General features: G+C 42.1%; 1 protein-coding gene across 1 annotated transcript in view; it reads left to right on the plus strand.

Moving 5' to 3' along the window:
- epb41l4b (erythrocyte membrane protein band 4.1 like 4B) overlaps nt 1-23,977 on the plus strand; it is a 179,892-nt gene that overhangs the window by 143,271 nt on the left and 12,644 nt on the right. The window contains exons 5-12 of the mRNA XM_078237070.1: nt 824-868; nt 1,485-1,537; nt 12,886-13,006; nt 19,671-19,758; nt 19,844-19,932; nt 20,023-20,092; nt 23,250-23,419; nt 23,509-23,618. Of these exons, the coding sequence (XP_078093196.1) occupies nt 824-868; nt 1,485-1,537; nt 12,886-13,006; nt 19,671-19,758; nt 19,844-19,932; nt 20,023-20,092; nt 23,250-23,419; nt 23,509-23,618 (746 nt within the window). The remainder of the gene's footprint in view (nt 1-823; nt 869-1,484; nt 1,538-12,885; nt 13,007-19,670; nt 19,759-19,843; nt 19,933-20,022; nt 20,093-23,249; nt 23,420-23,508; nt 23,619-23,977) is intronic.

Raw genomic sequence — 23,977 nt, forward strand, 5'->3', positions numbered from 1 at the left:
CAAGAGGAAAATGGATGAGCCTCACAGCTTTTTTTGAATTCACAGAAGCATGGGGAGCCTATAGTTTCCCATTGCTTTCTCCATGGCAACGTCTCACTAAATCAGAGCCTACTTAGCAACAAATCACCACTCCTTTTCTCCTGTGGCATAAATTGCTACGATTGTTTGAAATTTCTTGTGTTTGTCCTGATGAGTGGAAGATGAAAAGCTTTGGCAGCATGTTTCTCTTCTCAGCAATGTTTAAGTTCTGCATGACCAAGCAACTAAATAAAGTTACCTCTTAAAGATCATAGTTTGCCTTTTAAACCAAAATGAGCCTAATGGTGGTTTGAAGTCTCCAGCTTCACCTTTGCATTCAGACAGGCTATAAATTGCTTGAGCTTTGTTGTTGCAATGTACTTCATCATTTGAACCCCTTGGTTAGATTCTGCCTTGTAATTACTCCCACGTATCTATTATGTTCTAACATGCTGCTTGGTATAATCTAAATTAATGATATAAATTACCAGGAATGCACAGCAATACAGTCAGTAAAGTCAGACCCATGGTTTGCAGAATATTCTGTTTATATTTCATATTTCAACCATTTGTTTTATATCTAAGTTAATATGCTCTTGGGTTGAACCTCTACACATTTGATGTCACCAATGTAATTTTCTCTAATAACCTTTAGTTATTGTTTTCAAGTTTGATTCATTTATATGTATCACGTACACGGCAACTCCTATGCAAGAGAGTGCAAGCATTTTCTTAGAGCAGTGGTAGTGTTAAAGATTGTGTAAAGATGAATTGCCTCTAACTGGTCGCTATATTTATTTTGCAGATATCTTTTTGTGTTGCAACTCCGACAAGATATTCTTTGTGGCAAGTAAGTTGATGTTAGGCAACTATGTCTTTTGTATAGAACTTTCTGCAGAAGATGTGGGTCTTCCAAAAATACATAACCTATTTGTCTGATTCCTATACAGTTTGGATCTAGCTAGCCATTTTGTAATGTTTGTTGCAAGTAAAAGTATATCAAAAGATCTGGGCACAGTGGTGCGCCAGGGACCTGGGTTCAATTCTGACCTCGGGTCACTGTGTAGAGTTGGCATGTATTACTGTGTCTGCATGGGTTTCCTCCGGGTGCTCCGGTTTCCTCCCACCGTCCGAAGATGTGTGGGTTAGGTTGATTGGCCATGATAAATTGTCCATTAGTGTCAGGGGGGTAAATACATGAGATTACAGAGCTAGGGCGTGGGTGGGATTGTTGTCGGTGCAGACTCGATGAGCCGAATGGCCTCATTCTGCACTGTAGGGGTACTACGATTTAATTCCACTGAACTAAATTGGTGAATATCTTAATATGCCTGCTATCATGTTTTACTGTGGAAAATCTTCAATATAGTTTAGCCTTGGAACAAGTGAACAATCTGTGAAGTCATTCACCTACATAATGAATTACAAATTGTACTCTAACTCACTGCCTATGAATGTATTTGCAGATTGAAATGTCCTTATGATACTGATGTAGAGCTAGCTGCTTATTGCCTTCAAGGTAAGTGACGAATCTCTAGAATCTGATAGCTTTTCAGTGAAGCTCTTTGAGGTGTTAATTGTCTAAAGTTCATTGTCAGTTTTATTTTTTGTCTTAATCCTCTTTTTATCTTGTTCATTCATCAGATGTTCTTTAGCAGCCTGACTAAAATTGCTTTGGAGCAATGGAACTGCTGCCTGATTCACACCCTAAAAGCATAACAAATATTAAGAAAATTCATGGCTAAAGTCACCTAATTATTTGGGATTTGCATTCTATAACATCTAACTGCTGCCTGATGTTTCTAATACAATTTAATCTCATTATATAATGGTCATAAAATGAAACGGGCAGCTGTTTAGAACAAGGCACAGAACTCTATTAGTATTCATTCCAACATATGGTGAAGTTTCTTACACTGCTAATCTAACCACCACTAAACACTGTGATTGGTAGTCATCCAACAGCAATCTTTCTACAGCTAATTTGGCTTGTGCCACATGACACATGCTCCTAACTTAGAGAAAATTACGTAGGTTTTATTTCTACATCAACCAACTGATTCAGGTGGTGAGGAGTTATAATTCTGAACATTGTTAATTTTAATACCACTCACCGGAAACAACAACGGCAAACCCAGCTCTGTCGACCTTGCAAAGCCATTCCCTTCACCACTGATGCACAGTGGGATCTACAGAGTGCACTGCAGGAACTCACCAAGGCTCCTTAGCAGCACCTGCCAAACCATGACCACTGCCATCTTGAAGGACAAGGGCAGCCGATACCTGGGAACACCACCACCTGGATGTTCCCCTCCAAGCCATTCAGCATCCTGACTTAGAAAATATATCACTGTTCCTTCACTATCGCTGAGTCAAATTCCTGGATCTCACTCCCTTACAGCGCTGTGGGTGTATCTACACCACATGGACTGTGGCTGTTCTAGAAGGCAGCTCACCACCCCCTTTTCAAAGTTAATTAGGGATGGGCAATGAATGCTGGCTAGCCAGCAACGCCCGCATTCCATAAAAAAATTTAAAAATAGACACATGAGAATTTTGTTTTAGAAATGGTTTAGTGATATTGTCATGACTGACATAGTAGCAATAGCCAGCCACATCTTCCAAGTGTATTGAGTTAAGCTTGTCTTCTTTTTAAAGTCATCCCCTTTTCACTATTCAAAGTGGTAAAAGGAAGCCAACAATCACTGCTGATCTCTGATGATTCCACAGTGTGCAACTCGATTCAAATTCACTAAGTGATGCTTAACAATATCCAGGCTTGGCAGGGACCATTCAAGTCAAGTTGGGAGCGAATTGCCTGGGGGTCCTCAGCATCAACTCTATTGCACTCTGTACCGTGTACCTGGTGGATGGTATTCTCACGTGAGATGATGACACCCGTGTCGATGATCCGGCACGTCTTGCAGAGGTTGCTGTGGCAGGGTTGTGTGGTGTCGTGGTCTCTGTTCTCCTGAAGGCTGGGTAGTTTGCTGCGGACAATGGTCTGTTTGAGGTTGCGTGGTTGTTTGAAGGCAAGAAGTGGGGGTGTGGGGATGGCCTTGGTGAGATGTTTGTCTTCATCGATGACATGTTGAAGGCTCCGGAGAAGATGTCGTAGCTTCTCTGCTTCGGGGATGTACTGGACGATGAAGGGTACTCTGTCCGCCGTGTCCCGTGTTTGTCTTCTGAGGAGGTCGGTGCGGTTTTTCGCTGTGGCGCGTCGGAACTGTCGATCGATGAGTCGAGTGCCATATCCTGTTCATATGAGGGCATCTTTCAGCGTCTGGAGGTGTTTGTTGCGATCCTCCTCATCCATCATCTCACGTGAGAACACCATCCACCAGGTACACGGTACATATTCTTGCAACTCGGCCAAAATTGTCTACCTGATACGGTGCAGGAAAGGATGTCCCGAGGCATGGTACATTGGGGAGACCATGCAGACGCTACGACAATGGATGAATGAACACCGCTCGACAATCACCAGGCAAGAGTGTTATCTTCCTGTTGGGGAACACTTCAGCGGTCACGGGCATTCGGCCTCTGATCTTCGAGTAAGCGTTCTCCAAGGCGGCCTTCACAACACAAGACAGCGCAGAGTCGCTGAGCAGAGACTGATAGCCAAGTTCCACACACATGAGGACGGCCTCAACCGGGATCTTGGGTTCATGTCACACTATTTGTAAGCCCCACGACTTACCTGAGCTTGCAAAATCTCACTAACTGTCCTGTCTGGAGACAATACACATCTCTTTAACCTGTGCTGAATGCTCTCTCCACTCACATTATCTGTACCTTTAAGACTTGATTATCTGTGAAGACTCGCATTCCAACCATTATTTTGTAAATTGAGTTTGTGTCTTTATATGCTCTGTTTGTGAACAGAACTCCCAGTTACCTGACGAAGGAGCACCGCTCCGAAAACTAGTGGCATGTAGAAAATTGCCAGGTATGTTCTGTACACAATAAATAAGACAAATCCAATCCGGCTAATTATCGCCCAACAGTCTACTCTCGATCATCAGTGTAGTGATGGAAAGGGGCTTCAACAGAGCTATCAAGCGGCACTTGCTCAATAATAACCTGCTCATAGATGCTCAGTTTAAGTTGCACCAGGGTCTCAACTCCTGACTTGTTACAGACTTGGTTCAAACATGCACAAAAGAGCTAAAGTTCAGAGTTGAGATGAGAGTGACTGCCTTTGACCAATGTGACATCAAGGAACGCAAGCCAAACTGGAGTCAGTGGGCATTGGGGAAACCTCTCTGCTGGTTGGAGTCATATCTGGCACAAAGGAAAGTGGTTGTGGTGATTGGAGGTCAATCATCTCAGCTCCAGGGTACATTGGAGGAGTTCCTCAGGGTAGTACTCTAGAACCAACCATCTTCAGCTTCTTCTTTGATGACCTTCTTTCCATCACAAGGTCAGAAGTGGGGATGTTTGCATATGACTGCATAATGTTCAGTACCATTTGTGACGACTTAGATACTGAAGCAGCTCATGTCCCAATGCAACAAGACCTGGGCAATATTCAGGCTTGGAGACCTGGGCAATATTCAGGCTTGGGCTGACAAGTGGTAAGTTAACATTTGCACCATACAAATGCCAGGCAATACCATCTCCAACAAGAGAGGATCTAATCACCACCCCTTAACATTCAATGGCATTGCTATCCCTGAATTCCCCCACTATCAACGTCTTGGGAGTTAACAGAAGCTGAACTGAAATAGCCATATAAATACTGAGGCTACCAGAGCAGGTCAAAGGCTAGGAATCCTGCAGCGAGTAACTCATCTCCTGATTCCCCAAAGTCTATCCACCATCCACAAGGCACAAGTCAAGAGTGTAATGGAATACTCTCCACTTGCCTCGATGGGTGCAGCTCCAATGACACTCAAGAAGCTGGATACAAACCAGGACTTGGAAGTATATCACCATTCCTTCATTGTAGCTGGGTCAAAATACTGAAATTCCTTCCCTAACAGCCTCCTGGGTGTACCTACACCATAGCGACTACAGCGATTCTAAAAGGCAGCTCACCACCACCTTCTGAAGGGCAATTAGGGATGGTCAATAAATGCTGGCTTAGCCAGTGATATCCACATCCTGTAAAAATGAATAAAAAATAAATACATCCCTTGAAACTACCTTTGTTTTCCTAACATGCACAAAGCAAAAGTAGAGTAGAGTGCAATAGGAGATCTACTTTGTGTCCAACCCATTTTAGTGTGTGTACTTCTGCCACTTACCAGAAAATACCTGCAGAAAATTGTGTGGGCGTTTTATCCAGCATACCTATCCCCTCAGCCAGTCCACCCACTTACCTAACACAATACCACTGGCAAAGCATACAGGTGTTCATGGAAAATCCAGAATGTGCTTTCTTTTATAATCAGTATTTTGTTAATTATTATTAAAAATAAACTTGATCTGTACTGAATATGGCACATAATATTAATTCTGCACCATAGGATAGTGGTGGTTTTCCTGTGGTGACACTGTTGAAAGCTCTAAGATAGCTTAATTTGTTCTCTTCCCTTCCTGTCTTGCAACAAGTTTTCAATATCAGTGTTTGACGTGGGCATGTTGCCAACCACTTTTCTCGGCTGTCAGCTGTGTGGACGTAAGTAATCAGTATGGGCAGGTGTTTTCAATTTAAATCCCTTCATGGACCTCATGATTGCATTTCGAATATACTTCTGTCGAGAACAAATCTTTAGTCATGTTTGTCTAATGAGACACCCTTATTTTTTTTTAAAAACTTGTAAAAATTGGCCACCAGCTAGTTTAAATCACTTTCCATAGAAAACCTTGCTGTAGACATTGAAAGTCTGTGTTGTTACAATTCTGCCAGCTGTTAAACCAATTCAGTCTCAATGGGAGGGAGTGAGAGGCATTGGAAATGTGTTCGTTTTGCTGTTACCTGAGGGGACAGTTCAAGGATATAATGGTTTTAACTCTGCTTGTTAGCGCAGGAATATAAAGCAAAGCCGTTTTCAGTATTTCCTGCAGCATGTCAGTGCAAATCTGGGCATTGTGCAAGTTCTGTTGTAGGGTGGTTTGGATTACTTCATTATCAGAGGAGCTGTGAATGGAGTTGAACATCCTGGAATCATCAGGAAATAGCACAGTCCCTGATGACAGAGGGAAAGTTAATTGTTGAAGCAACTCAACATGGTAGGGCTGAGTGTGTTTTCCCCCCCAAGTGATTGGCTCTAACACACAGCTTACTGCGTGGCATGTGTAACTTTGATCATTGGAGGATTTTTCACTTAACTCTCGTGGACCTCAGTTTTGGCGGTGCCGCCCTCCCTGTTGTCAGGTACAGTTACCTCAACACTGCAGCTCGGAGGTTGTCAGGGCTCATAGCCTTTGTTGTGTCCCATGCAGCTGTTGCTTAATATCCTGTGAGATGAATCAAATTTGCTAGGCACTGCCATCTATGCTGGTAGGAACCTCGGGGAGGCAGGGTAAGATTATCCAGGGTAAGATTGACATTTTTAGTTGACGATGCATGCCTCACTTCTTGGATGAACATGCTGGAATTCATACAGTTAAAGAGGAAGATTGTTGGAAAGCTTTATTCTTGTACCTCTTTGATTTGCCTAATATTACTTGATGTGATTCAGTGTCAGATTCTGTTCAATAATGCACCTATGAAGCACCCTGGGATGTTTTATTACATACATGATGCTCTATGAATGCAACTTGTTGTTGAATACGGGCAATGCTGTGCCATGAGGTCAGAGATTGTGGCAGTGCACATTGCCACTGCTGGTGGCTTATGAAAATAATGGATGTCCAGTTTTTGCCCATTAGTACAGATGACCTGGATTGGCAAGGTGATATCTTATCTCTGCAAAAAAACAGCCCACATAAAGTCTGAAACTAAACATTAGAAAATGTATTTAATGTTAACTCTCCCAAAAAGCAATCACCAAAAATAGAAACATGTCTTGTGGCTTTCTTTAATCACTCAGACTGGGAGCAATTAAATGTGTGGAATTGAAATGAAACATATTTGTCTTCCATTTCCAATGGAGCTAAGCTCGCTAGTTTTAAAATAGTAATGTGACTCTGATAACTGGTGCTTTTTACCTCTGTGTTAAAGTTCTGGACATCTGGTTTAAGAAATATATTACCCATGTAAATCTATTTGAGCTACATAGTCCAAGCAACATCTTAATGACCATTGTAACATAGCAATGTTACATAGATTTTTGTGTCTATTTAAATTGCTCCATATATATCTCATTGCTGAGAGTTGTATCATTCCAGTTCAAAGTGTGTTTATTCACCTGATGAAGGGGCAGCCCTCTAAAAGCTCATGCTACCAAATAAACCTGTTGGACTTTTACCTGGTGTTGTGAGACGACTTACTGTGCCTAACCCAGTCCAGCGCCGGCATCTCCACATCATAAGTAGCAAATGCCAGCAGATGATCTATGACAGTCGGAAGCCGGGGATGGATAGCAGCAATGGACCAGTTTTGAATCAGTGGGATGATAGCTGGAGCCAGTTGAATCCAGAGCATTTGCAGAGAGAGAGCAATTATAACTGATGTTGAGGTGCAAAAGGAAAATGGCCACACTGAAATACCTCATTAGGAAGCAGGTCAGGAAACAAAGAAGGGTGGTCACTACATCCCTAAGGCCTATTCTCAGAATGGAACCACGATTTTTAAAAAAAACGTTCTGGGGTGATCCAGGTCTGGAGGCAGAGATAGGAGAGAAGTGTGGATAGTTTCGGGAGAGAAGGCACAGCAGGAGCACAAAAAACAACTTTACGGTCTTAAATTTTGCCTGAACCAAGGATGAAAACAAAAGTTTGAGGAAGCCATGAAAACAAAGATACATAAAATGCAAAGCAATTGCAATCTTTTAAGTCTAAACTTAGTGAATTTGCAATGCATTAAAGAGGCTGCAACAGGAAGGTCATAGTGAGCAGCTTGGAGAGGAAAAGATACATTAATGCCATCTCGTGACCAGAGCCCTTGAACTACAATGTGACAGACCACAGCTTACATAGGAAAATTAGAAGAAATATTGACAATACATGTTAAAATTAAACATGGATTCAAAAGTGTTGCACAAAATCACAACAATAAAGTTAAAGGCAGGAAACATACGATTAATTCAAGATTTTAATATACTAATACAACTTGGTGGGGGTGTTGCAGACTAGGAATCAGCAAGGGATGGGAAGCAAGGGGAAGAGAGGAGGGCAAAGAGGAGAGAGTGGAGAATGTGATTTGATTTGATTTATTATTGTCACATGTATTAACATACAGTGAAAAGTATTGTTTCTTGCGTGCTATACAGACAAAGCATACCGTTCATAGAGAAGGAAACGAGAGAGTGCAAAATGTAGTATTACAGTCATTGCTAGGGTGTAGAGAAAGATCAACTTAATGCAAGGTAGGTCCATTCAAAAGTCTGACAGCAGCAGGAAAGAAGCTGTTCTTGAGTCGGTTGGTACGTGACCTCAGACTTTTGTATCTTTTTCCCGAAGGAAGAAGGTGGAAGAGAGAATGTCTAGGGTGTGTGGGGTCCTTAATTATGCTGGCTGCTTTGCTGATGCAACGGGAAGTGTAGACAGAGTCAATGGATGGGAGGCTGGTTTGCGTGATGAATTGGGCTACATTCACGACCTTTTGTAGTTCCTTGCGGTCTTGGGCAGAGCTGTGATACAACCAGAAAGAATGCTTTCTATGGTGCATCTGTAAAAGTTGGTGAGTATATACTTAATAGTGTTTTGAGGTTCCAAAGGGCAAGTGGAAATTTAACTGGTGGGAGGAGAGGTGACTTCAGAAGGGACTGGCACAAGTATAGTGAGAGAAGACTAGTTGGCTACATGAGTGATCGGATATGGGACTAGCCAGGTAGTCAGGCAAGGCCAGCAACAAAGTTGACATATTAATCAGACGGCCTCGACATAGGGACTGGCTAAATTTCTAGTGATGGGTAGGAGGTTGGCAATTATGTTGATGGTGAGTGGGGGATAAACACATTTTGAAATGGAATGATACAACTCTCATCTGATGAAGGGGCAGTGCTCCCAAAGCTCGTGCTACCAAATAAACATGGTGTTGTGAAACTACTTGCTACTTATTTTGTCCAGCTTGCTCATTTTTCTGTTCCTGCCTCAACTATTACTTTAGCTTGTCCTGCATCTCTGCCCCTTCCACTTTTTTTTCTGCTCTGCTTCCTTGGCTCTCATTTTTGTAGCCTACCTTCAGGATTCTAGTTTCTCTCATTCCTGCTATTTTCCTTTTCCTCAATTTCTTGTCCACTTCCTCGGTGGCATGTTGTTTTGCAATTGCCCCTGACCCACCACTTCATAAAGACAGCCTGAACTTCCTCACTCCCCAGCGTAGGATTTGGCAGTTGCCCCAAAGATGCGCTGGGGAATCCCTCTTGGAGGTTCCTAGGTGAGGCTTTACTTGGCAATGGTCCAGAAGTGCTAACTTCCCTTGAACATTTGTGTGTGCTGGGAACCATCCGAAAAGTGACTTGAATCACTAACTTTAGATGGTTCTGCCAGCTTAACAGCAAAAGAGGTAGAAGAAATTAAACTACTTTGAACTTCAGTGTAACTATTTTAAACACCCACACCATGCCATACACTGGATAGCCCCCTAAACTCTGGATTCCATGCCCCCCCCCCACCCCCCGCCAACCAACAATGGGCTGAGTTCTAAGTTCCCTCCAACTCGACCAGAACCTCACCCTGGCTTGCCTTCTGTCCCAAACCTGGTCCTTGAGATCCGTACAAGTGGATCCAACCCACCCACTCTCCTCCCCCATACCCAGCCGCCAGACCTTTTCCCTGATACCCCGCCCCTCAGGATTCCAATCCTGCAACAGGAAGGAATGGCAATATGGTTCCAAGTCAAGGTCGTGTGTGCTGCTCGGAGGGGAGCTTGCAGATGGTCGTGGTCCCATGCATCGATTGTAGTAGTCCTTCATGGTGGTAGAGATGCAGGTTTGGAAGCTGCTGTTAAAGGAGCCTTGTTGAGTTGCTGCAGTGCATCTTGTCAATGGTGTACACTGTTGCCATTGTGTGTTGGTGTTGGGGGGAGTGGATGTTGAAGGTGGTGGATGGGGTGCAAACAAGTGGGCTGCTTTGCCCTACATGATGTTGAGCTTCTCAAGTGTTGTTGGAGCTGCACTCATCCAGGCAATTGGAGAGCATTCCATCACACCCTGCCTTGCAGATGGTGGACAGGCTTTGTGAAATCAGGAGATAAGTTACTTGCCACAGAATTTCAAGTCTCAGATCTGCGCAGAATATTTATATGGCTAGTCCAGTTCAGTTTCTGGTGAATGGAAACCCCCCCCAGGATGTTGATAATGGGGGATTCAACAATGGCAATGCCACTGAGTGTCATGGGGAGGTGGTTATATTCTCTTTTGAGCTGGCACCAGTGGGTCATGAATGTTACTTGCCGCTTAGCAGCCCAAGTCTGAATGCTGTCCAGGTCTTGCTACATACCTGTATCTGAGGGGTCACGAACGGTACTGAACATTGCAATCATGAACATCTCTATTCCTGGCCTTATGATTGAGTGAAGGTCAATGATGAAGCAGTTGAAGATGGTTGGGCATTGGGCACTACCCTGAGGAACTCCTGCAGCGATTGACATCCAACAACAACAACCTTCATTTGTGTAGCTATGACTTCAATCAGTGGAGAGGTTTCCCGCTGATTCCCATTTACTTCAGCTTTGCTTGGGCTCAAGTGATACTGTGGTATCAATGTCACATGCTACCCTGATGTCAATGTCAGTTATGCTCAGCTCACCTTTTGAGTTCAGCTGTCTTGACCATGTTTGCATTAAGGCTGCAATGAGGCCAGAATCTGAGAGGCCCTGGTAGTACTTAAATTGAATGTCAATGAGCAGGTTGTTGTAAGTGCTGCTTTATAGCACTGTTGATGATTCGTTCCATCATTTCACTGATGGTTGAGAGTATGTTGATGGATTGATAATCGGTTGGGTTGGATTTGTTTTGCTGTTTGTGGACAGAACATAACTTGGCAATTGTCCGCATTTCTGGCAAGATTTCAGTGTTGTAATTGTATTAGACCAGCTTGACTCAGGTGCACAGCTTGTTCAGGAGCACAATACTACGGCAATGAACATTGTGTTAAGACCCATAGCCTTGCATATCCAGTATTTTCAGCCTTTTCTTTGATATCATGTGGAATGAAGAGTGGGGTGTGGAGAGAGATCTGGACGTGCAGGTCCACAGATCCTTAAAAGTGGCAGCACAGGTGGAAAAGGTGGTGAAGAAAGCATATGTCATGCTTGCCTTCATCGGATGGGACATAGAGTATAAAAGTTGGCAAATTATGTTACAGTTATATAAAATGTTGGTTAGGCCACATTTAGAATACTGTGTCCAATTCTGGTCACCACACTACCAGAAGGATGTGGAGACTTTGGAGAGAGTGCAAAAAAGGTTTACCAGGATGTTGCCTGGTATGGAGGGTGTTAGTTATGAGGAGAGATTGAATAAACTAGGATTGTTCTCCCTGGAAAGACGGAGGCTCAATGGGTTGAATGGCCTTTTTCTGCACTGTAAAGATTCTATGATTGTGTTACCCAATGGTGGAATGAAGAAAAAACAGTATTAGAGGCAAGGGGTACAACATCTACAAACAGTCAAAACGAGTATCTCGAGGGAAAGATGGTGTGAAATGAATCTTTGAGTATTACAGCCCACCTTTCCTCTGGACCTGCTCCACAAATAATCAGCCTCCAAATAGAACGATTCCCCTTCTCCACTATGCCATGTGACGAACCATTAATCCATCGGCCATCTCCTATTTGAAAAGAAACAAAAACAAAAAGAGAAGCTGAACAGGAAATGGGCAGAGCCACAAACACACAACATATAAATAAGGGCTAAACCTACTGACCAACTTAACGTGAGCATTGCCATTAGTCGAGCAAAATAGTTTTGCTGCATGCCCCAAATTATTTTAAGAAGTTTAACAACACCAGGTTAAAGTCCAACAGGTTTATTTGGTAGCAAAAGCCACATCGGACATAGAGTATAAAAGTTGGCAAATTATGTTACAGTTATATAAAATGTTGGTTAGGCCACATTTAGAATACTGTGTCCAATTCTGGTCACCACACTACCAGAAGGATGTGGAGACTTTGGAGAGAGTGCAAAAAAGGTTTACCAGGATGTTGCCATTAGTCGAGCAAAATAGTTTTGCTGCATGCTACCAAATAAACCTGTTGGACTTTAACCTGGTGTTGTTAAACTTCTTACTGTGTTTACCCCAGTCCAACGCCGGCATCTCCAAACCAAATTATTTTCCCATGGCATGGGAATAGTATTCTACCTTGTAAAAACAGAAGGCAATCAGATATGAAAGCTCTAGCTTATATCCTACTGGCTGGTTAAAAATAAAGAATCTGGGCTCATTACTACCAGGCAATATTTTCTAAATCTATTGACGAAAGAATAAAGTAACCCTACTTTTGATTTGTTCCTCACCATTCCGTTAATGTCTAGAATTTTAAAAAAAGTAATTAGCAGTTAAATTAGCCTTGCTCTTCACCATTTTAATTATGAATTAAAAAGGGAAAATATTTCTTTAAAGTGTATCACTTACTGTATTCAGATGTCACTGTCATATTTAATTTGGAACGGCAGGACTAAGTTCAGCGATCATTTTCGTAATGTACACTGTCCATATTGTTCCACTCGGAAATACGATCTTGCTTTGTGATTGGTGAAATCTATTCATTATCATATCTTTAGCTCCATCAACATTAGACTAATTTTCTGTCATTAAAATTGTGTAGTTTTAATTTGTTTCCAGTAATTTTAAATGTTTATTTTTCTTTAGCGGAGCTTGGGGACTGTGAACCTCTTGAACATTCTCCAGAGTTGGTGTCAGAATTCCGATTTAATCCCAATCAAACTGAGGATATGGAGATAGATATTTTTGCACGGTGGAAGGATTGCAGGTAAACACCTGAAATGACTAAATTGAACTGTTAGGGCACTTTGTTTCACGTCTTAAAATGCCTGTTTTTCTATTGTTTTGTGATAGCTTGTAGACAATAAAAGTTACTGTTGTAGTATCAATACATGTGGGAGTAGCATTGCCTTTAAAACTGGACTGCAGCATTTCAAGAAGGCAGCACACCACCGCCATCTGAGGGCAACTAGGGATGGACAATAAAATGCTGGCCAGTCAGCAACACCCATGTCCCATGATTGAATAAAAAAAATACGTTCTTGTGTTTGTAACGTCCTTTATGTGGCACCTTAACAAGCCTTTTAAAAGTCTGGATACACAGCATCCACCACATTCCCCAGACCTGTACACAAGTCTCCTCAAAAGAAAAATGAATTAAATCCGTCAAACATGACTTGCTCTTTACAAATCCATGCTAAATAACTGATTAAAAGAAACACTTCCATTTATCAAGCATCTTTCCTGACCAAATTGCCCTAAATTGCGTTATAGTCGATAAAGTACTTCTGAAGTTGTAATGTAAAAATACAGCAGCCATTTCGTGCAGAGCATGGTCTCACATGGAATAATAACAAGATAATCTGTTTCCGTGATGCTGGTTGGGAGATGAACATTAGTCAGTACACCCTGAAGAACTCCCTTATTCTTCAAAATAATGCCACGGGATCGCTTACGTTGACTTGAAAAAGAAGATGGGTAATTGCTTAATGTCTCATTTGAAAGATGGCATCTTTGACAGAACATCTGCATTGGAGTGCTTGCCATTATAATTATGCAATAATTTCATCTTGTATAGTCCCGAGTTGCTTAGAGCTATCCAAGGTCTAGAATTTCTTGGTTTATCCTTTTCACCTTTCTTGAACTGCCCCACCCAGTCTCCTTGCCCGAATTCCCATTTCAAGACTTAAATATTTTACTTTATGGCTATTAATAATATTATTTTTCTCCCTCCCTCCTTCAATGTGGATAAGGTCAATATAACCATTAACCAGAAAATGAATGCAGGTTGTGTGCTTTCAGGCAGTGCTTTGAGAAATGATGAAAATAGGGTGAAATCATCAATAAAAGTGTTGATATGGTTTGAGGATATTGGAGGAGGGTTATTTATAAGAGCACAAAACAGATTCAGTGAGTGAATAGAACCCAGGGGAATCCCTGAATTAATGGAGAGAATCACGATGAGATGGGAACTGCAGAGCAATTGTGAGAAAACTAGCTTGACAGGGAACATATGTAGAACATAGAAAGCCACAGCACAAACAGGCCCTTCGGCCCACAAGTTGCGCCGATCACATCCCCACCTCTAGGCCTATCTATAGCCCTCAATCCCATTAAATCCCATGTACTCATCCAGAAGTCTCTTAAAAGACCCCAACGAGTTTGCCTCCACCACCACCGACGTCAGCCGATTCCACTCACCCACCACCCTCTGAGTGAAAAACTTACCCCTGACATCTCCTCTGTACCTACCCCCCAGCACCTTAAACCTGTGTCCTCTCGTAGCAACCATTTCAGCCCTTGGAAATAGCCTCTGAGAGTCTACCCTATCCAGACCTCTCAACATCTTGTAAACCTCTATCAGGTCACCTCTCATCCTTCGTCTCTCCAGGGAGAAGAGACCAAGCTCCCTCAACCTATCCTCATAAGGCATGCCCCCCAATCCAGGCAACATCCTTGTAAATCTCCTCTGCACCCTTTCAATGGCTTCAACATCTTTCCTGTAATGAGGTGACCAGAACTGCGCGCAGTACTCCAAGTGGGGTCTAACCAGGGTCCTATAAAGCTGCAGCATTATCTCCCGACTCCTAAACTCAATCCCTCGATTAATGAAGGCTAGTACGCCATACGCCGCCTTGACCGCATCCTCCACCTGCGAGGCCGATTTAAGAGTCCTATGGACCCGGACCCCAAGGTCCTTCTGATCCTCTACACTGCTAAGAATGGTACCCTTCATATTATACTGCTGCTTCATCCCATTGGATCTGCCAAAATGGATCACTACACACTTATCCGGGTTGAAGTCCATCTGCCACTTCTCCGCCCAGTCTTGCATTCTATCTATGTCTCGCTGCAACTTCTGACATCCCTCCAAACTATCCACAACACCACCTACCTTGGTGTCGTCAGCAAACTTACCAACCCATCCCTCCACTTCCTCATCCAGGTCATTTATGAAAATGACAAACAGCAAGGGTCCCAGAACAGATCCCTGGGGCACTCCACTGGTCACTGACCTCCATGCAGAGAAAGACCCCTCCACAGCCACTCTCTGCCTTCTGCAGGCAAGCCAGTTCTGGATCCACAAGGCAACAGCCCCTTGGATCCCATGCCCTCTCACTTTCTCAAGAAGTCTTGCATGGGGGACCTTATCGAACGCCTTGCTGAAGTCCATATAGACCACATCCACCGCTCTTCCTTCGTCAATGTGTTTGGTCACATTTTCAAAGAACTCAACCAGGCTCGTAAGGCACGACCTGCCCTTGACAAAGCCGTGCTGACTACTTTTGATCATACTAAACTTCTCTAGATGATCATAAATCCTGTCTCTCAGGATCCTCTCCATCAACTTACCAACCACTGAGGTTAGACTCACCGGTCGGTAATTTCCCGGGCTGTCCCTGTTCCCTTTCTTGAATATAGGGACCACATCTGCAATCCTCCGGAACCTCTCCCGTCTCCATCGACGATGCAAAGATCATCGCCAAAGGCCATAAAATAGTAATTTGCTTGGAAAATTCATGAAGCTAAACTTTGTATAAGGCTTTGGAGATATCCAAAGCAATACTGATGAGTCATCCAAAGCATTCAGAGTTCCAGAGATGCACATCAGAGACAGCAAGATCACAACTGGAGTGGTCATGCTGAAAACTATGCTGATAATTACAGATTAGAATTGAACATAAATGGCAGAATTTTCAGCACAGATAATACAAAAGCAGCATTTTCGGGAACTTTGGAAAGTCGCAGCAGTAATTTGGAGGGTAAGAGAAAAGGTTATTTTGTTTTGGATAGGATGAACATGAGTAAATTTCAAAGATGAGGATAGGTGGATTGGGCAGAAAAAGGCCAGGAGTAATTCAGACTCTTGCATTTTGGAAACAATTGAAGGAATGCCATCAGTATTCGGGATCTTAAGTTAAGAGAATAAAGGATTCAGTGCAGAGAGACCTTCCTTACAACCTAAAATATAGCAGTGTTCTAATATTGAATACAGTCGTTTTAGTAATTGAATAAACATTTTGCCACTGGTTTAACGAAGCCTATTCCTAATTTACCAGATTAAAATTAAATTAATTACAATCATTATGTTGTAGTTCAGCAGTTTCATGTGATGAGTTTCTAATATGTTCTGTATAACTCTTCTAAACAGGTCTGTTTAACTTGAGTTTACTCTGATATTTTACGGGCCAGAGTGCTTTTTATAAAGTCAAAATACACAAAATGATATTAAAAAACACAATGCTGGAAATACTCAATAGGTCAGGCAGCGTCTATTAGAGAGAAACGGATGTTTCAGAATAGACAGAAAATGATAGTCTTGCTGTAATTGATGGAATTCCTTTTTTACCTAGGGCTGCAGAAAGTTGACTTCTAATTTTTGATATTTAAGTTGTGACTTTAAATAGCACTTGAGCACCTGAGTGTGCGGAATGACTGCATTGCTCATTCGACATTTAGGTAGCTTCTAAATTATTATCCCAAACCCAATTTCAACAAAAATGTATGGTCACAAAGTTACAGACATGCATTATATTCATCTACAAAAAGGGCAACCTTACCTTTGCTGTTTGTAATATATATATAAATGATTTGGAGGAAAATGTAACTGGATTGATTAGTAAGTTTGCGGACGACACAAAGGTTGGTGGATTGCGGATAGCGATGAGGACGATCAGAGGATACAGCAGGATATAGATCGGTTGGAGACTTGGGCGGAGAGATGGCAGATGGAGTTTAATCAGGACAAATGTGAGGTAATACATTTTGGAAGGTCTAATACAGATAGGAAATATACAGTAAATGGCAGAACCCTTAGGAGTATTGATAGGCAAAGGGATCTGGGTGTACAGGTACACAGGTCACTGAAAGTGGCAGTGCAAGTGGAGAAGGTAGTCAAGAAGGCATACGGCATGCTTGCCTTCTTCGGCTGGGGTATTGAGTTTAAAAATTGGCAAGTCATGTTGCAGCTTTATAGAACCTTAGTTAGGCTGCACTTGGAATATAGCGTTCAATTCTGGTCGCCACACTACCAGAAGGATGTGGAGGCTTTGGAGAGGGTACAGAAAAGATTTACCAGGATGTTGCCTGGTATGGAGGGCATTAGCTATGAGGAGAGGTTGGAGAAACTTGGTTTGTTCTCACTGGAGCGACGGAGGTTGAGGGGAGACCTGATAGAAGTCTACAAGATTATGAGAGGCATGGACAGAGTGGATAGTCAGAAGCTTTTTCCCAGGATAGAAGAGTCAATTACAAGGGGGCATAGGTTTAAGATGCGAGGGGAAAGTTTTAAAAGAGATGTACGAGGCAGATTTTTTACACAGAGTGGTGGGTGCCTGGAACTCGTTGTCGGGGAGGTAGTGGAAGCGGATACGGTAGTGACTTTTAAGGGGCGTCTTGACAAGTACATGAATGAGATGGGAATAGAGGGATATGGTCCCGGAAGCGTAGGGGGTTTTAGTTAAGACGGGCAGCATGCTCGGCGCAGGCTTGGAGGGCCGAAGGGCCTGTTCCTGTGCTGTAATTTTCTTTGTTCTTTGTTCTTTTCACTCACCTTTATATTTAGCTAATTGGACATTTAAATCAATGTTTTCCTTTCTAATAGTCTTAACTCACGCCAAGTTTCATTTATCCATCAGCTGTATGCTCACTGATCTACACTGGTTTCCAGTAAAGCAGTGCCTCAATTTTAAATTTGCTCCATGATCTTTCCCCTCCTGATCTCTGTAGCCCTCTGCGACATCAGTGTTCTGCCAATCCTGACCTCCTAAGCATTCTAGTTTTACTTATGCCATCATTGGTGGCTATGCTATTAGCTGCAAAGGCCTTAACCGTTGGAATTCCTTCCCTAAACCTCTCTATTTCTCTTTCCTCCTTTAGTCACCCCTTGCAATCTCCTTGACCACGATTTTGGTCATCTGCCTTAATATCTCTTTATGTTGCTTGGTGTTCGGTGTTGTTAGATAACAGTACCACTGAATTGTCTTTGGATGTTTTACCACGTGAAAGGCATTATATGAATACAAGCTGTTGTTATTGTTGAAATGAAACATAACCTCTTCCTGTTGATGGTTGTAATAACCTTCTCATGTAATGAACTATATTTTAAAATTGTTGCCAGGCTCCTCCTCCTCAGGGTATCATGCCCATGAAGGTTGTCTCAAAATCCAATGTCATCTTGTTGCCCTTGCTACCACTTCCTTAAAGGATGGGTCAGTTTAGGCTGAAACCTTGATGCCGATCATCAGTAACAACTCAGTGAACTGTAAGGTGATTCATTTTGGTAGGAAGAACATGGACAGGCAATATAAAATAAAGGGTATAACCCTAAAGGGTGTGCAGGACTGGAGGGACAAGGACATATATGTGCATACGTCATTGAAGGTGACAGGACAGGTAGAGAGAGCAGTTCATAGAGCATACAATATCCTAGGTTTTATTAGAATACAAGAGTGAGGAAGTTTTCTGAAGTTGTATAGGATATTAGTTGAGCTGGAAGATTGTATACAGTTCTGGGCGTCACATTTTAGGAAGGATGTGAACACAATGGAGAGAGTGCTGAAGAGTTTTCCAAAAATGGTTCCAAGGATGAGAAACTTCAGTTCTGAACATAGATTGGAGAAGTTGATTGTTCTCCTTGGAGACGAGAACAGTAAGAGGTGTTTGGATAGACGTGTTCAAAATCATGAGGGGGCTGGATGAGGTAGTTAGGGAAAAGCTCTTCCTCCTTGCAAAAGGTTGAAGATTGAGAGGGCACAGATTTAAAGTGATTTGCAAAAGAAGCAAATGCGATGTGAGAAAAACTTTTCCATACGAGTGGTTTGAATCTGAAATGTACTACCTGGAACTGTGGTGGAGGCAGGTTCAATTGAGACATTCAAGAGGGTATTGGATGATTTTTGAATAGAAAGATTGTGCAGGGTTATGGGGAAAAGGCATAAGAATGACACTAAGTCTAATGCTCGTCCAGAGAGCTGGTGCAGACACGATGGGCCAAATGGCCATCTGCATCATAATTCTGTAATTCCATGGATATTTCTAGGACAGAGCTACTAGCAATATTAAATAACAATGCATAATAATTAGTCCCAAACTAGGGTTAATACATAGTGCTTGTAATCAGATGATGGGACATTAATTGAGATGTGCTCAACCTGATTTACTCCTCCCCTTCCCTGCCGCTTGTTTTTTCATAGAGCAAATCCTACTGTTTGCAGTTGAATATGGAACTGGGGGCCCATTGAAAAGTGATGAAAGATAACAAATTTTAGTTAGCATTTTGTGGAGTGGTTCATGAGGAGTTTGCATGTTTTAGGGGAAGAAAACAGTGAGTGAAGTTAGCCAACGTGGATAATAATTGTTCATTCAGAGTATTGCACTGTAATTGAAGCTGTGATTAAAAATGACATTGTTACTGATTTTATTTTTCACAGGGGGAAAAGTCCAGCGCAGGCAGAATTATGTTATTTGAACAAAGCTAAATGGCTGGAAATGTATGGTGTGGACATGCACACTGTCAAGGTAATCTTAGAAAATGTCTTTATATATCTATATTTATGGAGTATCTAATACATAACTCTCATCTGTAATATTCCCTCTTTCCTAGGGAAGAGATGGCTATGAATATTCTCTTGGCTTGACACCAACAGGCATATTGATCTTTGAAGGATCAAACAAAATAGGCCTGTTCTTTTGGTAAAGGATTTTTTATTTATTACATTTTCCTATTTGAAAACATGCTAAGAAATGGTTCAAGTTCTCTGAACACCTTTTCATATCATGCAGGCCCAAAATTACTCAGTTGGATTTCAAAAAGAACAAACTAACACTTGTTGTTGTGGAGGATGATGAACAGGTGAGCAGCACATCTGATGGAATTCAAGGCAGATGTAGAGATTCTGGGTGGGGCTATGACAATAGAATGTCAATCACAGTGTTGCTTCCTGAACCTGACTGTATTGAATCCAGTCCAGATTAACTTTTATTTCTGACAATGTATGAGAGTCCGAAAGAGGACCGTTTTCAATAGCATACGGTCATTTCCCAGAATCCACAGGCTACCACACACAATTGCTCTTTCAATTCAAAGTAACTTTCATTTTTGTTAAATTCAATTTCTTCAATTCCATCTTTGAAACTTATTTTGAGCTTGTTACATATTCTGATGTGCAATTTCTTGGGTTCATTGCCAGTCTAAGCGTCTACCTTTATTGAGTAGTTAGCACTGCAGCCTCACAGTGCCAGGGACCGGGGTTCAATTCCAGCCTCAGGTGACTGTGTGGATTTTTTTACATCCTCCGCTTGTCTGCATGCCTTTCCTCCGGGCCATGATGTGGCGATGCCGGCATTGGACTGGGGTAAACACAGTAAGAAGTCTAACAACACCAGGTTAAAGTCCAACAGGTTTATTTGGTAGCAAACACCACTAGCTTTCGGAGCGCTTCTCCTTTGTCAGGTGAGTGGGAGATCTGCTCATAAACAGCAAACAGGGTATATCTCACCAAGGGTATATCTCACCAAGGCCATCCCCACACCCCCACTTCTTGCCTTCAAACAACCGCACAACCTCAAACAGACCATTGTCTGCAGCAAACTAGCCAGCCTTCAGGAGAACAGTGACCACAACACCACAGAAGCCTGCCACAGCAACCTCTGCAAGAGGTGCCGGATCATTGACACGGATGCCATCATCTCACATGAGAACACCATCCACCAGGTACACGGTACATACTCTTGCAACTCAGCCAACATTGTCTACCTGATACACTGCAGGAAAGGATGTCCCGAGGCATGGTACCTTGGGGAAACCATGCAGACGCTATGACAACGGATGAATGAACACCGCTCGACAATCACCAGGCAAGACTGTTTTCTTCCTGTGGGAGAGCACTTCAGCGGTCATGGGTATTCAGCCTCTGATCTTCGGGTAAGCATTCTCCAAGGCGACCTTCACAACACTCGACAGCGCAGAGTCGCTGAGCAGAGACTGATAGCCAGGTTCCGCACACATGAGGACGGCCTAAACCGGGATCTTGGGTTCATGTCACACTATCTGTAACTCCCACAACTTGCCTGGACTTGCAAAGTCTCACTGGCTGTCCTGTCTGGAGACAATGCTCCCTCCACTCACATTGTCTGTACCTTTAAGACTTGATTAGCTGTAAAGACTCGCATTCCAATCATTATTCATTATTCTGTAAATTGAGTTTGTGTCTTTAAATGCCCTGTTTGCTGTTTATGAGCAGATCTCCCACTCACCTGACGGAGGAGCAGCGCTCCGAAAGCTAGTGGCGTTTGCTATCAAATAAACCTGTTGGACTTTAACTTGGTGTTGTTAGACTCCTTACTGTGTTTCCTCTGAGTGCTCAGGTTTCCTTCTATAGTCCAAAGATGTGCGGGTTAGGTTGATTGACCATGTTAAATTGCCCCTTAATGTCAGGGGGATTAGCAGGTTAAATACGTGGGGTTAGGACGTGGATGGGACATTGTAGGTGCAGACTCGATGGGCTGAATGGCCTCCATCTGCACTGTAGGGATTCTATGATTGATTCACCTCCCAGTGCCTGCTTATACAATAATCCAGACATGTAATTAAAACATCCCCTTGTGATCTGGACTGGATGCTCATTTTCTGCAGCTGTATTTCTTTTTTCTTCTGTAGGTGAACTGAATGAAACAAGCATTGAGTCTAAGCTGCTTCATTCCCATCATGTGAACATATAGAATAATAGTTATGACCAGATCATTTATTTTCATTAATGTTGTTTGTGTAATAATCTAGCTTAATGGACAAGCTCTTCTACTCCTTTTTCATTTTGCTTGACGTAAAGCGAATTTTCTAATTTCTTATTCCTGCAATCCATTCTCCCTATGGTCCTTCTACTGCCTGACCACCATTGTAGCGTTTCCATTTTAAACGAAGGACCACTTTTCTATCAGTGTGTGCCCCAACCCCTATCTTGTATCTTTTCATGAACAGATATTAAAGGGCTTTCAAATATAATGGGTGTGTGATATTTTTCAAATACCCAGACAAGCTATTGTTCAGTTTCACAGTGAAACCAACCTTTCAAAAACTAAAATACATTGTGTGGAGAAATAATCCAAAATCAGAAAACATGACACCCTGCAAGATTATGTGGTGCTATTCCACAACTGATTTGTCAAGAGTACGTACTGAAGTGAATAAAATGCTGAGTCATCTATAGGCAGAAAATAATCTCATACCTCAGTCACTGGGAGTTTCGTTGTTGGCTTGCAGGTTTCTAAAGCAGACCAATAAATAATATTCGGAAGGATCTGTTGGCTTTAATGGCACGGATTTTGTGGTCGGTGACAAACGAGTAGTGGTGGTTGTTCATGCTATTGTTCATTCATATACCTGTCCACAGACTTCTGTGGCCTTTTGTACTCGAAGTTACGGTATATCTCCTTAACCAATTAGATTCAAAAATCCTTACTGAGACATGCAGGCTCTGAACCAGGATGTATAATTTAGAATTGTTAATTCAATTCCAGATCATGTTCAAAAAGCAAAATAATGAGATAGAAGAAGATGGAATTTAGAGAGAGAGAATTCCACACAACATTTTATTTTAATTTTTAAAATCTCCAACAGTAAATGCGAGACCCCACACTTGTACAGAGATGCAGTTTAGCATGAATGAAGACTTATCATGCTGTGAAAAAGAAATCACTTGCACTTGAATAGATCAGTCCTAACATTTCTGACATGTTTAGTGGGTGGCCAGTGGGTAGGTAGAGCAACCTGATGCATTTCATGCAGTGATTTCCTTGATAAGATATTATTAGAGCAAAGCTCCTGAAGGAGCAGGACAACTTGGACAACAAATTTCCGATTTATGTATTTAATTGTGCATGTTGTAGAAGTTGCTATCCAATTTACTCATTAAAAACAGTGAGTGCTGTTAGTATCTTATTTATTAGAAATGTATGTTTTATTAAAATTACCTTTCTTGAAATGTCTCTTAATTTTTCCACCTTGATCAAAGGGTAGAGAACAGGAGCATACATTTGTTTTCCGGTTAGATAATTCCAAAGCATGTAAACACTTATGGAGATGTGCTGTGGAGAATCATGCATTTTTCAGACTACGAGCTCCTACTCAAAATAAAGAGGGACGATCAGATTTCATGCGCCTGGGATCTCGCTTTAGATTCAGGTATCACTTTTACAATTTGATTTTATGGTTTGCTTAGTTCTACTTGTTTAAATACTATTTATGTAACGGCAAACCAATATTTATTCCAGTGGTAGAACTGAATATGAAGCAACGCACAAAAGTAGACTGCGCCGGAGGAGTACATTCGAAAGGCGCCCAAGCAAACGCTATCCCTCGCGACGACATTCCACAATTAAAGGTATTAATTGTGTGTTATGGATTTTAAAAAATACTTCACTTGTGTTTTCAAACAAGGTGATGTGTGTTAACAGTATATTGCTGTCAGCAATGAACATTTGTAGATTAGATGCCACCTGGATTTACACCATGTAAAGCTACGTATCCTTATCCAGTACTCCAGCTTGGAGGGCCTGGAAATGTGGTGGAGGCAGGTTCAACTGAGTTATTCAAGAGGGCATTAGATGAGTACTTGAATAGAAACAATGTGCAGGCGTAGGGAGAAAAGCCAGGGGAATGGCACTAATGCCATAATGCTTGTTTGGAGAGCCAGTGTAGACATGATGGACCAAATGGCGGCCTCCTGCATCATAACAATTC

The sequence above is a fragment of the Mustelus asterias genome, chromosome 2 (genome assembly GCF_964213995.1).
Source record: "Mustelus asterias chromosome 2, sMusAst1.hap1.1, whole genome shotgun sequence".
In the NCBI taxonomy this organism is placed as follows: domain Eukaryota; kingdom Metazoa; phylum Chordata; class Chondrichthyes; order Carcharhiniformes; family Triakidae; genus Mustelus; species Mustelus asterias.